Source organism: Mytilus trossulus, chromosome 14 (genome assembly GCF_036588685.1).
Source record: "Mytilus trossulus isolate FHL-02 chromosome 14, PNRI_Mtr1.1.1.hap1, whole genome shotgun sequence".
NCBI lineage: Eukaryota > Metazoa > Mollusca > Bivalvia > Mytilida > Mytilidae > Mytilus > Mytilus trossulus.
The window spans coordinates 33,575,544-33,592,929 of record NC_086386.1 but is presented as its reverse complement, the minus strand read 5'-3'; the positions used below and the strand labels follow the sequence as shown (position 1 = coordinate 33,592,929).

Genomic DNA, 17,386 nt, shown 5'->3' with positions numbered 1-17,386 from the left:
CACTAAATCAAGATGTTAAACATATCAGTACTTGTATTCTATAGTTCAGTTCATCGTGTATTGTTTGAGAGTTGATACGGAAAATATATAAACAATGTCTTAGTTTCATGTCTATAACATGATATCTTAGCAATAGCAAGTTTATAAGAATTTATATTCTCGGTAATAGAGAACTGAAAGATGTAATCGGATATTTCAGAACCGTCCACTAACTCGTGGTGGCGTTCGTAAAATTTATGGAAGGGATGATTTCAACTACTCCACTTGGAATTCTTGGTTAATACCTTCCATGTAAGCAGCAATTATATACTAAGAAAATCATGATGGAAAATACAATACATTGTTGACTATTCGAATAAACAATCAAATTCTTGAGGAAAATCAATTAAAACTACTATTTTCCTAATTACTCCAATGTATGATTTCTTGCAAATTTATAAGTCATATCTTTTATTCTTTTCAAGGATTTATTCAAGCAGACATAACAAATGTCAAGATTGCAGTTGTGCCAAGCAGCAGAATGGGAATGATTTTGGTCCATTCACAATGCACTACTTGAACCAACTGATTACGGTAAAATTTGTATAACCAGTTTTATTTGCTAATTGAAAATTAAGCGGAATAAAATAATTTAAGACAGCAGAGAAGATAATTCTGTTTAATTGGTTATTACTAACCGACTTAAATAAAAGAGTGAGCTATTATTACTGTAAATGTATAATGTCTCTAGTCTGGTCAAAGGGTCAGAGTGTCCTAATTAATTAAACGATAAATTGTTGAAATTAGATAACTTGTTTTCACGTGCAGAGAAATTTCTTTTATGACCAATGCATGACCGGATATCATCTTTCTTATTGGTCAATGGCATTGCGGGTCAGCACGAGTTCACGTGTAAGTGCATTGTGATCACTTCCTTTTATCATCAGCATTTGATGTGTTAACTTGTGATTATTATCAAACAATTTGTTCAAAATTTGGTTTTTTATTTTATGGATAATTTTGGACTGGAGTGATTTCATTTTAGCTATTTCAGGTAAAAACGAACTATACTTTTATTTTATACTTTTATTTTTAAGCTATTCTATGCTTACATTTTGAACAAACGTACAGTTAATTTTTTTTTTAACCGTCCTTTCATTCGGATAAAACTCACTATTTAGATGTATGCCAAACATGAGCAGTTGGTCAAATTCATTTCTTTGTCAAAGAGATATTAGGTCAATTTGATTTTCATGTGGGTGGCGACACTATGCGTTCGCGATCAAAATGTAATTATTTATCATTTATCTGACGATTAACCTGATTGTCATTTTACAAGTTATTGCATCCTTTACAGCATCACAATGTTTGCAGAACGTATATCCGCCTTATATATTTGTAGATACATGATTTGTTTAAATTTTACTACAATTAAAAATTGGATTATTGCATAACGATAATAATACCATACATGATAGAATGCAAAGTTATACACTTATAATTTATATAATGTTTTTAACGGTTTCATACATTTTAAGTACACTTATATGAAAGAGCAAGACAGTTTAAGTATTAATGCTAAGCTATTGTGTTACAAACCCTTTTGACTTACTTGTTTGGGTAAGGTTGGAGTTATTTCAATTGGTGCAGTGAGCTTGACTGCTTGTACTTATGACCTCTGTGTATGTGCTTTTTCATTACGTTCTATGCAGAGTTCATTGTTTATGCTATGTCACGAAACTCATGCTACTTTCGTAAATCTCGTCACGGCAGTTTGGTTTGAGCTTATCATAATTTTGCAAGTTAGCCTAATCGCTATAATTGTTAGTATTTTAATTTATGCAAGTGTACCTTGTTTGCTTTATGTGATCGATATAAAAAGGATATGTCTCTTACCTAAATGTTTATCGCAACCCAATGCTAATTTATTACGAACCAATTTACCTGTCTTTGCCTGTTTTTGGGTAATGTGGACGATATTTAAATTTTCGCAGAGGGCGTGGTTGCTTGTACTTATGTCCTCTGTGTATTATTTTTCTCAGAGGTTGTGGTAGCTTGGTCTATGACCTCTGTGTATTTACTTTTGCAAATATTGTAGTATGTAGTGGGTATTGTTTTATGCTTCGTCATGAAACTCATGCTGCTTCGGTTTTACAGAGGTCGTAGTAGCTTGGTCTATGATCTCTGTATTGTTTTATGCTTCGTCATGAAACTCATGCTACTTTTTCAGAGGTCGTAGTAGCTTGGTCTATGACCTCTGTATATTTGCTTTTGTAAAGTTAATATGTAGTGGGTTTTGTTTTATGCTTCGTCATGAAACGCATGTTATATTTTTGCAGAGGTCGTAGTAGCTTGGTCTATGATCTCTGTATTGTTTTATGCTTCGTCATGAAACTCATGCTAAACTACATTTAATTATTTTTTCGTCATGGTAATTGGTTTGGAATAAATTAATTTTGTAATAAATTCTTTAACTTCATACAAAATTGCCTTATTTTGATACATGTAGTCAGACTTAATGTTTGTCAGTTTGTAATACATGTTTTTATTGTATTATTTTATTTATCTTTACTAGTATAATTCATGTAAATGATATAGTTTGGGTTGCGATGAACGTAATTGATAATTTTTATGCCGATACTTATGCACTGTAAGGTCGTTTGCTTTTTTTCTATATACTAGATTTGTTAATAAAAAATAACATTGGACAAGACATATATAGATAAAAACTGATGATATTTTAAAGTTCATACTCTTCATTTAATACATGATAAAAACATCTTTTCTGTTTAATGGTTGATTATTAAAGAAGAGAAACTTTGATAATTTAATTATCGCATATTATTCCTTAACATGCGTTATGTTTGTGGTCCTTGAGTAAGACCAAGTTTGTTATTTATCATGTTTATGAGAATTTAATTTTTATCCATTATTTTATATTCTTTTTTTGTTTGTTTATTTTCATGGCCTTGACTATGGACGAAGAGCGCTAAGAATGGCATTCATCTACGAAAGAACTTTCCTCATTTAAGGACGTGTGCAATAAAGCGTGATATCAACAACTTCCATATACTTTCTTTTGCCAGCGGTATGCCATAAGTCCGATAATACGAACATACGAATATTGATGGGTTGCTGTTTCACTGACATTAAGGACACATACCTAATTTCGTAATTAGAATTTTGATCCAGAAGTGCGAGTCGTATCAACATTGACTAACCAAAGCCTAATTGACTGTTTTATAAATACAAATTCACTAAATACGACTTCGATCAGCAGTTTGATACACGACTGGACCCTAGTTACGATGAAAGCTCAAAGCACCTAATGTTATTCCATCATCTCTTTAAAGTTGACTATGTCGTTAATTGTCCATGACTCTCGTTACTTGAATACAGCACTTAGTTTTAGAGGAAGGAAAATAAAACAAACAAAGACTTCTGCCGCAGTTCATGGATGGAATAGTCCTAATAGTATCCGTGATTCAAGGATTGAAGTCAAATACGTTTATAGAATTTAACAGCTAAAAAGAATAAATTTAGTATCAGAACTTTATACTTCAGCTGTTGCGGGTCAGTATTACTTAGTACCTGACAAAACATTATGATCTTTATTTCAAACCATCACAACTGTCTTGTTTTGGGTCAGCATTGCCTGCCAAAACGTTTATTATCTTTATTTCCAACCATCACAACTGTCTTGTTTTGGGTCAGCATTGCCTGCCAAAACGTTTATTATCTTTATTTCATATAATTACAACTGTCTGGTTTTGGTTCAGCATTGCTTGCCAAAACATTTTATGATTTTTATTTCTTATAATTACATCTGCCTTGTTTTGGGCCAGCATTGCCTGCCAAAACGTTTATTATCTTTATTTCATATAATTACAAATGTCTTGTTTTGGGTCAGCATTGCTTGCCAAAACATTTTATGATTTTTATTTCTTATAATTACAACTGTCTTGTTTTGGGTCAGCATTGCCTGCCAAAACGTTTTATTATTTTTATTTCATATAATTTCAACTGTCTTGTTTTGGGTCAGCATTGCCTGCCAAAACGGTTTTTATCTTTATTTCACATAATTTCAGTATAGCCTGCTAAAACTTTTATGATCTTTATTTCATACAATGTATGTCTTTATTGCCGCCCTCCTCATGCTTTCTTTACACATTGTTCGAATGTCAATGGGATAATTCGGTAGGCTCGGTTTAACTTCCTGTATGTATACATGAATAATTCGTAATTCATGTTTTTGTTTTTAATGTTGCCGTGCTTATTCATACTAATTATTCAGATTATATATATAAAACGACTTAATGGTTTATTCCAATGTTGTCTAAATGCTATGGTCTTTAGAGATAAATCCATCAAAGTTTTTATATTTAACTTAACTGGTTATTACATGTAACTAAATTGGTTTTTTTTCTTTTGGTTAAATGTTTATAGTATGTGTCAAAAGCTATAAATATTTACTCGGTTAAAACTTACATCTTTTAACTTTTATCGCAATTAAGGTACAAATAATTATATGAAACATCACTTAAAGCTGGAATATGATATCATTCATTTTACAACTTTATTTACTACTACACAATATAAACCTTTTACATGTATTGCATTGGAATAACAGTTTGTAAAACTAAGTTCTGTCGCATGCCAGGAAGGAATGAATTTATTTTATGTTAGGTTGAAGTAAGTTTGGTGTATTCCTCCTTTTTTATAGTGGTGTTATAGATATAAATTATTACTATTAATATTGAATGGTGATGTTCACCAGTCACTAAATTTCTAAAAAGCTGTATATTAAAAATTGTTACTAAAACTTTTCTTTTTACCGTATCATGAGTTACGAAAATTATTTCTATAGTCTCATATCAATCCGGATCACAACAAAAATAACTGAGAGTTAAAAAGGTTTACAGTAAATATTTATTTACTAATTTCAATTTGAAAATGTTTACCCTATGGAATTCACCCCGCCATATTAGGAATGTATGTGCCTTTCCCAAGTTAGGAGCCTGTTCAGTGGTTGTCGTTTGCTCATGTGTTACATTTAAGTTTTTTGTTCATTTAATTTTTGATTATTATTTTTTTTTTTATGTAAATACGGCCGTTAGTTTTCGTGTTTGAATTGTTTTACATGGTCATTTTGGGGTCTTTAATAGCTGACTATGCAATATAAGCTTTGCTCATTGTTAAAGGCCGTGCGATTATCTATAGTCGTTAATTTCCGTGTTATTTTGGTCTCTTGTGGTGAACTGTCTCATTGGCATCATACCACATCTTTTTTATATTTATGCATTTTCGATTGAAAAATGTCAAGTGTAGTTTGGGAATCATTTGCTCATGATCCCTTACAGAAATAGTCAGATATAAAACTTCGTATTTAGGAAGGATCCAGGGCTTTGTAAACATATACTTTAGTTTTGTTTGAATTTTTAAAATTAAAATATAGTTTCGGTTAATCAAAGTACTAAATGTCTGTACTAAAATATATAATTTTAAAAGGATTCTATATTTAAATGTCTGGATGTAAGAAGAAATATAAATTCTGAATCATACTTACATTGTTGCGATTCTATTGAATTTAATTGCTGTGATCCTGGTGACAGGTCGGAATAAGATTTACATCTTTTACCAGTAAGAGATAATTTTAAAGTAATATCTTGGTATATGAAAATAGGAACTTTTAATATTTCTGCTTAATGTGGAAACGTTTTACATAATAAAGTGATATGTGTTTGGTGTACATGTATGTGAATGCATTTTTTTTTTCAAGTCATATATAATTGTATTCACGTCGCCAGAGTCCTCGGGTGGGGGATCCACTCTTTTAGCCTTAGAGTGGATTTCACATCCACTTTTTCAGCCAAAGAGTGGATTTGTGGCAGGTTTTTCTCCCCACCTTTGCTATTCTTTGTCATTTATTCAATTGACATAATATTAGTTGATGTAATTTCGTAGTAATTATGTATTATTATTTCATATTAAATATGAACTTTTATGTCAAATGTTTTATTTGCAAAATGTATTTTTTGCATTTTATGATTTTGAATAAATGACCTTTTTTCGTCAGTTTAGTTTTTATATCATATAGCAAATCAAGCTCAGGCTCTGGCTTGTGTATACGTAGTATGTTTATGGTATCTAGCTGTCTGTCTTAAAACCAGTTTTATTTGCTAATTGAAAATTAAGCGGAATAAAATAATTTAAGACAGCAGAGAAGATAATTCTGTTTAATTGGTTATTACTAACCGACTTAAATAAAAGAGTGAGCTATTATTACTGTAAATGTATAATGTCTCTAGTCTGGTCAAAGGGTCAGAGTGTCCTAATTAATTAAACGATAAATTGTTGAAATTAGATAACTTGTTTTCACGTGCAGAGAAATTTCTTTTATGACCAATGCATGACCGGATATCATCTTTCTTATTGGTCAATGGCATTGCGGGTCAGCACGAGTTCACGTGTAAGTGCATTGTGATCACTTCCTTTTATCATCAGCATTTGATGTGTTAACTTGTGATTATTATCAAACAATTTGTTCAAAATTCCCACCCACATACCACCCTTTATATTATCTTTTGAAGTAGATATGTATCATATGTTTATTTATGGGGCAGGTTTTTCTCCCCACCTTTGCTATTCTTTGTCATTTATTCAATTGACATAATATTAGTTGATGTAATTTCGTAGTAATTATGTATTATTATTTCATATTAAATATGAACTTTTATGTCAAATGTTTTATTTGCAAAATGTATTTTTTGCATTTTATGATTTTGAATAAATGACCTTTTTTCGTCAGTTTAGTTTTTATATCATATAGCAAATCAAGCTCAGGCTCTGGCTTGTGTATACGTAGTATGTTTATGGTATCTAGCTGTCTGTCTTAAAATACTTTTTTTTATTAGCGAGAGATAAATTATTGTCTTGTATACTGTGTAAAACTTGCTTACGTACAGAATACATAATTACATGTACACTTGTTGGTTAAAACATTATTTGTGGTATAACATTCTAATTTAATCTATTTTGATGTAATTTCATATAAATCTGGTTCTGTAATAAAATTTACTTCATTTTCCTGAAAATATACATCTAAAAAAAGAACTGATGCAAATCTTCACAATACATATCGCAGTGGCAAGATTGATCAGACATAGTATTAACTCTAAGGATCATGATTTAAGAAAGAGGCAGAACATCGAAGATGCGGGAGTGGCAGGACTCGTACTGCAATGCGTACTTCGGGTTTGGAATGGTAGTCAGGTCCTTCAACTCCGAGCAGAAGGGCGCCTTAAGGTCGGTGCCTCCCTACAAGATCCTCTTGGAGAGTGATGCCCCTTACTTTCCCCCGCCAAATGCACGGCATCTGGATTAACCAGTTGAAAATAAATTGAGAGATGAATTATTGTCCTGTATACTGAGTAAAACTTGCTTACATACAGAATAAATAATTGCATGTACACTTGTTAGTTAAAACATTGTTTAGATTACCTTAGCCGTATTTGGCACAACTTTTAGGAATTTTTGGGTCCTCAATGCTCTTCAGCTTTGTATCTGTTTGGCATTTTAACTGTTTTGATGTGAGCGTCATTGATGAGTCTTATGTAGACGAAACGCGCGTCTGGCGTATTAAATTATAATCCTGGTACCTTTGATAACTATTTGTCGTATTGAATTCTAATTTAATCTAACTTGATCAGAGATGGTATTAACACTATAAGGATCATGATTTAAAAAAGAGGCAGAACATCGAAGTGGGCAAGCATCATTTCTAATTTGCGACTTCCAAACTCGTATTGTTTCTGATAGTAGGTCTCAATTGGATAAAGGAAGATGTGTTTTGGTTTTTTTTTTGTTCTAAATTATTTTTATGTTTCTGCTTCACAAGGCAGAAGAAAAATCAACACAATGTCGGGATGTATAAGTACCGAGCAACGTCAATTTGATACTACCAAAAATAGACGATCAATGTTTAAAGTTAAAAATTACAAAAAATAACAGAAGAACACTATGACACTAAATCAAGATATTAAAAATATCAGTACTTATATTCTATAGTTCAGTTCATCGTGTATTGTTTGAGAGTTGATACGGAAATATATAAACAATGTCTTAGTTTCATGTCTATAACATGATATCTTAGCAATAGCAAGTTTATAAGAATTTATATTCTCGGTAATAGAGAACTGAAAGATGTAATCGGATATTTCAGAACCGTCCACTAACTCGTGGTGGCGTCCGTAAAATTTATGGAAGGGATGCTTTCAACTTCACCACTTGGAATTCTTGGTTTAATACCTTCCATGTAAGCAGCAATTATTTACTAAGAAAATCATGATGGAAAATACAATACATTGTTGACTTTTCGAATAAACAATCAAATTCTTGAGGAAAATCAATTAAAACTACTATTTTCCTAATTACTCCAATGTATGATTTCTTGCAAATTTATAAGTCATATCTTTTATTCTTTTCAAGGATTTATTCAAGCAGACATAACAAATGTCAAGATTGCAGTTGTGCCAAGCAGCAGAATGGGAGTGATTTTGGTCCGTTCACAATGCACTACTTGAACCAACTGATCACGGTAAAAATTGTATAATACTTTTATTTATTAGAGAGAGATTAATTATTGTCTTGTATACTGTGTAAAACTTGCTTACGTACAGAATACATAATTACATGTACACTTGTTGGTTAAAACATTATTTGTGGTATTACATTCTAATTTAATCTATTTTGATGTAATTTCATATAAATCTGGTTCTGTAATAAAATTTACTTCATTTTCCTGAAAATATACATCTAAAAAAAGAACTGATGCAAATCTTCACAATACATATCGCAGTGGCAAGATTGATCAGACAGTATTAAATCTATAAGGATCATGATTTAAGAAAGAGGCAGAACATCGTAGATGCGGGAGTGGCTGGGCTCGTACTGCAATGCGTACTTCGGGTTTGGAATGGTAGTCAGGTCCTTCAACTCCGAGCAGAAGGACGCATTAAGGTCGGTGCCTCCCTACAGGATCCTCTTGGAGAGTGATGCCCCTTACTTTCCCCGCCTAATGCACGGCATGGCCACCCTTATTACCTAGATTAACCAGTTGAAAATAAATTGAGAGATGAATTATTGTCTTGTATACTGAGTAAAACTTGCTTACATACAGAATAAATAATTACATGTACACTTGTTAGTTAAAACATTGTTTGTCGTATTGCATTCTAATTTAATCTAACTTGATCAGACATGGTATTAACACTATAAGGATCATGATTTAAGAAAGAGGCAGAACATCGAAGTGGGCAAGCATCATTTCCAATTTGCGACTTCTGCGACTTCCAAACTCGTATTGTTTCTGAAAGTAGGTCTCAATTGGATAAAGGAAGATGTGTTTTGGGGTGGTTTTTCTTTCGTTTTAAATTATTTTTATGTATCTGCTTCACAAGGCAGAAAAAAAATTAACACAATGTCGGGATGTATAAGTACCGAGAAACGTCAATTTGATACTACCAAAAAATAGACGATCAATGTTTAAAGTTAAAAATTACAAAAAATAACAGAAGAACACTATGACACTAAATCAAGATGTTAAACATATCAGTACTTATATTCTATACTTCAGGTCATCGTGAATTGTTTGAGAGTTGATACGGAAAATATATAAACAATGTCTTGGTTTCATGTCTATAACATGATATCTTAGCAATAGCAAGTTAATAAGAATTTATATTCTCGGTAATAGAGAACTGAACGATGTAATCGGATATTCCAGAACCGTCCACTAACTCGTGGTGGCGTCCGTAAAATTTATGGAAGGGATGATTTCAACTTCACCACTTGGAATTCTTGGTTTAATACCTTCCATGTAAGCAGCAATTATATACTAAGAAAATCATGATGGAAAATACAATACATTGTTGACTTTTCGAATAAACAATCAAATTCTTGAGGAAAATTTATTAAAACTACTATTTTCCTAATTACTCCAATGTATGATTTCTTGCAAATTTATAAGTCATATCTTTTATTCTTTTCAAGGATTTATTCAAGCAGACATAACAAATGTCAAGATTGCAGTTGTGCCAAGCAGCAGAATGGGAATGATTTTGGTCCATTCACAATGCACTACTTGAACCAACTGATTACGGTAAAAATTGTATAATACTTTTTAATTAGAGAGAGATTAATTATTGTCTTGTATACTGTGTAAAACTTGCTTACGTACAGAATACATAATTACATGTACACTTGTTGGTTAAAACATTATTTGTGGTATTACATTCTAATTTAATCTATTTTGATGTAATTTCATATAAATCTGGTTCTGTAATAAAATTTACTTCATTTTCCTGAAAATATACATCTAAAAAAAGAACTAATGCAAATCTTCACAATACATATCGCAGTGGCAAGATTGATCAGACATAGTATTAACTCTATAAGGATCATGATTTAAGAAAGAGGCAGAACATCGAAGATGCGGGAGTGGCAGGACTCGTACTGCAATGCGTACTTCGGGTTTGGAATGGTAGTCAGGTCCTTCAACTCCGAGCAGAAAGACGCCTTGAGGTCGGTGCCTCCCTACAGGATCCTCTTGGAGAGTGATGCCCCTTACTTTTCCCCGCCAAATGCACGGCTTGGCCACCCTTATTACCTGGATTAACCAGTTGAAAATAATTTGAGAGATGAATTATTGTCTTGTATACTGAGTAAAACTTGCTTACATACAGAATAAATAATTATATGTACACTTGATAGTTAAAACATTGTTTGTCGTATTGCATTCTAATTTAATCTAACTTGATCAGACATGGTATTAACACTATAAGGATCATGATTCAAGAAAGAGGCAGAACATCGAAGTGGGCAAGCATCATTTCCAATTTGCGACTTCTGCGACTTCCAAACTCGTATTGTTTCTGAAAGTAGGTCTCAATTGGATAAAGGAAGATGTGTTTTGGGGTGGTTTTTCTTTCGTTTTAAATTATTTTTATGTATCTGCTTCACAAGGCAGAAAAAAAATTAACACAATGTCGGGATGTATAAGTACCGAGAAACGTCAATTTGATACTACCAAAAAATAGACGATCAATGTTTAAAGTTAAAAATTACAAAAAATAACAGAAGAACACTATGACACTAAATCAAGATGTTAAACATATCAGTACTTATATTCTATACTTCAGGTCATCGTGAATTGTTTGAGAGTTGATACGGAAAATATATAAACAATGTCTTGGTTTCATGTCTATAACATGATATCTTAGCAATAGCAAGTTAATAAGAATTTATATTCTCGGTAATAGAGAACTGAACGATGAAATCGGATATTCCAGAACCGTCCACTAACTCGTGGTGGCGTCCGTAAAATTTATGGAAGGGATGATTTCAACTTCACCACTTGGAATTCTTGGTTTAATACCTTCCATGTAAGCAGCAATTATATACTAAGAAAATCATGATGGAAAATACAATACATTGTTGACTTTTCGAATAAACAATCAAATTCTTGAGGAAAATTAATTAAAACTACTATTTTCCTAATTACTCCAATGTATGATTTCTTGCAAATTTATAAGTCATATCTTTTATTCTTTTCAAGGATTTATTCAAGCAGACATAACAAATGTCAAGATTGCAGTTGTGCCAAGCAGCAGAATGGGAATGATTTTGGTCCATTCACAATGCACTACTTGAACCAACTGATTAAGGTAAAAATTGTATAATACTTTTATTTATTAGAGAGAGATTAATTATTGTCTTGTATACTGTGTAAAACTTGCTTACGTACAGAATACATAATTACATGTACACTGGTTGGTTAAAACATTATTTGTGGTATTACATTCTAATTTAATCTATTTTGATGTAATTTCATATAAATCTGGTTCTGTAATAAAATTTACTTCATTTTCCTGAAAATATACATCTAAAAAAAGAACTGATGCAAATCTTCACAATACATATCGCAGTGGCAAGATTGATCAGACATAGTATTAACTCTATAAGGATCATGATTTAAGAAAGAGGCAGAAATAAAGGCAACAGTAGTATACCGCTGTTCAAAACTCATAAATCCATGGACAAAAAACAAAATCGGGGCAACAAACCAAAACCGAGGGAAACGCATTAAATATAAGAGGAGAACAACGACACAACAGAACATCGAAGATGCGGGAGTGGCAGGACTCGTACTGCAATGCGTTCTTCGGGTTTGGAATGGTAGTCAGGTCCTTCAACTCCGAGCAGAAAGACGCCTTAAGGTCGGTGCCTCCCTACAGGATCCTCTTGGAGAGTGATGCTCCTTACTTTCCACCGCCAAATGCACGGCTTGGCCACCCCTATTACCTGGATTAACCAGTTGAAAATAAATTGAGAGATGTCTTGTATACTGAGTAAAACTTGCTTACATACAGAATAAATAATTACATGTACACTTGTAAGTTGAAACATTGTTTGTCGTAGTGCATTCGAATTTAATATAACTTGATCAGACATGGTATTAACACTATAAGGATCATGATTCAAGAAAAAGGCAGAACATCGAAGTGGGCAAGCATCATTCCTAAAAGTAGGTCTCAATTGGAATAGAGGAAGATGTGTTTTTGTTGTTGTTTTTTCGTTTTAAATGATCCTAATGCATCTGCTTCACAAGGTGAAGCATTACAGTTATTTAGTAGACGTATATTTGATGATTTAAAGATTAAATGCGAGACTGTCAAATTGAAGACTTATATCGTAAATGTGAAACTTAATAATATGGACAAAAATTGATGACATTGTGACCAAAACACACTGATTTAATAGGTAATAAAAATGGTCAAATAGGAATACAGCACTCAACATTGTGTTATAATCTTAATCAATATAAAAACAAGCAAAAAACAAAGACTAGAATACAAAAATTTACCATAAAAAATTAACACAATGACGGGATGTATAAGTACCGAGCAACGTCAAGTGGATACTAACAAAAATAGACGATCAATGTTTAATGTTAAAAATTACAAAAAATAACAGAAGAACACTATGACACTAAATCAAGATGTTAAACATATCAGTACTTATATTCCATACTTCAGGTCATCGTGTACTGTTTGTAAAGTTGATACAGAAAATTAATAAACAATGTCTTGGTTTCATGTCTATAACATGATATCTTAGCAATAGCAAGTTTATAAGAATTTATATTCTCGGTAATAGAGAACTGAACGATGTAATCGGATATTCTAGAACGGTCAACTAACTCGTGATGGCGTCCGTAAAATTATGGAAGGGATGATTTCAACTTCACCTCTTGGAACTCTTGGTTCATTACCTTCCATGTAAGCAGCAATTATTTACTAAGAAAATCATGATGGAAAATACAATACATTGTTGACTAATCAAATTCCTGAGGAAAATTTATTAAAAACTAGTATTTTCCTTATTACTCCAATACATAACTGTAAGATTTCTTGCAAATGTATAAGTGATACTCTTTATTCTTTTCAGAGATTTATTCAAGCGGACATAACATATGTCGAGATTGCAGTTGTGCCACAGCAGCAGAATGGGAGTGATTGTGGTCCATTCACAATGCAAATGTGTAGCACAAGATGATCAAAATTTGAGATTGGTAATCCCATCAAACGAAAAATTTCGAATTATATCAAAATGTCACATAAATAGTGGGTCCCACCTTGGAGTCGACAAAACTGTAGTGAAAATACAAGAACGTTATTACTGGAAAGGTATAATAAAAGATGAGAAAAACTTCATAAAATCTTGTGAACAGTGTCAAACAAGTAATAAAAAGCAGAAAACGACAAAACCAGAAATGACACGAATACCCGTTCCTCCCTCAACATCGAAAAAAATTGCTTTAAACTTAATCGGCCCATATAATGACAAAACTGGAAAACCTCTTTCCGATGCAGGATACAAATATGTCGATGGGTTATTGCCACAACCAAGTAACATAAAATTTGTTAAATTTGGATTTTGGGTCAAAAATGTGTTTTAAAGTCAATGCTTTAATCGCACCAAATTATAGAGCAAAAGGTATACTAGAAGTATTTTTAATTGATAAAACATCAATCAATTATCTATTAATAATTTAATTGTTGGATGCATCAATCATCTATTTATAGATAAGTTACTTGGTCATTATAGAAAAATATTTTATATATTAAAACAATATACCTAAATCAAATATCTGGAGATAAATTGTTTGGCAAAACCAAATTTCAAATTATTTTCACAATTTCTTTATGCCTCAACATTGTGAATAAGGTTAACTGTTTGTTGCTGTCATGTTTACAATACTTAAATCTATTTTTAGCATGCATCATCCACTGTGTCTAAAGATAACCTGTTGCAGCTGTTAAATATAATCAGCAGATGAACGGTCAACAAACTAATAAATCCTGATAATCTTTTGGGTCATTAAGACTTGTGTAAATATAATGTTGATTTGAGGTTAAACCCAAGTATCTTATTTCGTGTTTTTGTTTCATTTACACTATTACACATCTTGTAAATACTAATTTTCTCAGGGAAGGAATGCACATTGCTATTGTTAAAAATGATCATCTTTAAACAATCCAAAAGCAGTTATAGGTATGTATGACATTGTAAATTATATAATGAAAAACATTTATCTAAATATTTTTGATTTTATACTATGATAACAAAATAAGTATTAGCGTTGATGAATAATAATTAATTTTACTCTGAGAAAGATATTATAATTCAGATTTAATATGGATAATAATTAATTCTGTTAAAATGAATCAAATAAATACACAAAACATGGTCTAACTGCATGTTGCTTGAACTATTTATTTTTTATGTATTATCAAATGTTTTATGTGTCTCATAGTTCACACTGTTTTATTTATCTATTTTTTCTTCAGATTTTTGTCACAGAAATAATAAAGAAAAAAAACAGAGATCATAAAAAAATAGCACCAAGGTAAGATTTTTAAGTATTATATATTTATTTGTTATGTTACATTAGTATTTACAATAGCTCTAATTTTCAAATTATCTATCGACTCATAAAGATAAATGGTCAATCAAGAAGTATCAATATCAAGCTTATAAAAGACATCTCGATCATGGACAAGAAAAACAAGAGATAACTAACAGGGAACAACTTTAACAATGAGAGAAACAGAGGACCCTTTAAAAATGGGGAAACCATATAGTAAAACAACAAAACTATCAAATTCAAAGTAGAATTAAAATCGTTATGTCCCTTATCAAACGGCACAATAAAAAGCTTAAACTCATTACACGAATGAAAAACAACTGTCGCATAGGAAATATCAAAATTTAAAGACTATAACGTCCAAATGTCATTAACAGAAAATATTTTCGAAGGCTAAACATAGACAATAATTTAAATACATGTTTTACAGGATGGAATGCACAGAATGGTCATCCGATGATGAATGGATGAATGCAATTGCAGTAGAAGAAAATAGTCATTCAATTGAAAACACAACTACCGAGAACAACCTGTCAGTGACAGGAGATAGTCAACGACAGCCAGTCAACACAACGCCTGAAAATATTGGACAAGAGGTTGTTGACACACCACATGACGATATACAACAAGAATTAAATGACACAAGGCCGGTACAGAATGAACAAGAGGGCGATGATACACCACATGAAGATATACAACAAGAATTAAATGACACAAGGCCCGTACATAATGAACAAGAGGGCGATGATACACCACATGAAGATATACAACAAGAATTAAATGACACAAGGCCCGTACAGAATGAGCAAGAGAGCGGTGATACACCACATGAAGGTATACAACAAGAATTAAATGACACTAGGCCCGTACAGAATGAACAAGAGGGCGATGATACACCACATGAAGATATACAACAAGAATTAAATGACACAAGGCCCGTACAGAATGAACAAGAGGGCGATGATACACCACATGAAGATATACAACAAGAATTAAATGACACAAGGCCCGTACAGAATGAACAAGAGAGCGGTGATACACCACATGAAGATATACAACAAGAATTAAATGACACAAGGCCCGTACAGAATGAACAAGAGAGCGGTGATAGACCACATGAAGATATACAACAAGAATTAAATGACACAAGGCCCGTACAGAATGAACAAGAGAGCGGTGATAGACCACATGAAGATATACAACAAGAATTAAATGACACAAGGCCCGTACAGAATGAACAAGAGAGCGGTGATACACCACATGAAGATATACAACAAGAATTAAATGACACAAGGCCCGTACAGAATGAACAAGGGAGCAGTGATACACCACATGAAGGTATACAACAAGAATTAAATGACACAAGGCCCGTACAGAATGAACAAGAGGGCGATGATACACCACATGAAGATATACAACAAGAATTAAATGACACAAGGCCCATACAGAATGAACAAGAGGGCGATGATACACCACATGAAGGTATACAACAAGAATTAAATGACACAAGGCCCGTACAGAATGAACAAGAGAGCGGTGATACACCACATGAAGATATACAACAAGAATTAAATGACACAAGGCCCGTACAGAATGAACAAGAGAGCGGTGATACACCACATGAAGATATACAACAAGAATTAAATGACACAAGGCCCGTACAGAATGAACAAGAGAGCGGTGATACACCACATGAAGATATACAACAAGAATTAAATGACACAACACCTGAAAATATACAACAAGGGGTAATAGTATCCATTGATGAAGAAAGTAGTGACGATAATATTCCTCTATCTCGACTGAAACATAGGACAACCTTCGTAGAAGATGAGGATATTGAGTCTATAATAGATAGTGAAGATTCATACAAAGTAACTAAGGCAGATATCAACTCATCTGATTCTAACTTATCAGCACCGTCTTCAGAAGGAATTTCAAACACAGACTTTGAATATGAAACCTTGACTCTTCATAAAAGACGGAGAAAACTTTCGAAAAAAAGAAACACTAAAGAAAACAAGATTAATAGAAAGACAGAAAAGAAATCCAAAGTTGTACAATTTATTTCAAAAAATAAAACTGCAAAAACAATCAATGCAGACAGAAGTACAAATGGTAATGTTCAGAACTCACCACTTTCCTGTAAAGAAACTTACACAAGTCTCTCATCAATCTTCCAAACATAGATATAATTGACCACAAGTTCCTAGAAAGCGGACACACCCAGATGGAATGCGACAGCATGCATTCAGCAATCGAGTTTGCGAAGAAAAAAACTGAGATTTATATCCCAAGCCAGTGGGCAACAGTTGTCAGGATGGCGAGGAGGACTAATCCGTACTCAGTTGTACCTATACAACATGAGGATATCTACGATTTCAAAAAGCTCCAAAAGACAACACTTACCTACAGCAAGGT

General features: G+C 32.4%; 1 protein-coding gene across 1 annotated transcript; it reads left to right on the top strand.

The window, feature by feature from the left end:
• Positions 1-15,601: 15,601 nt before the first annotated feature.
• LOC134697686 (uncharacterized protein DDB_G0290685-like) lies at positions 15,602-17,154 on the top strand. Its single transcript, XM_063559969.1, has 2 exons — positions 15,602-15,615; positions 15,684-17,154. The coding sequence occupies exons 1-2, from the start codon at positions 15,602-15,604 to the stop codon at positions 17,152-17,154; spliced, it is 1,485 nt and encodes a 494-aa protein (XP_063416039.1).
• The last annotated feature ends 232 nt before the right edge of the window (positions 17,155-17,386 follow it).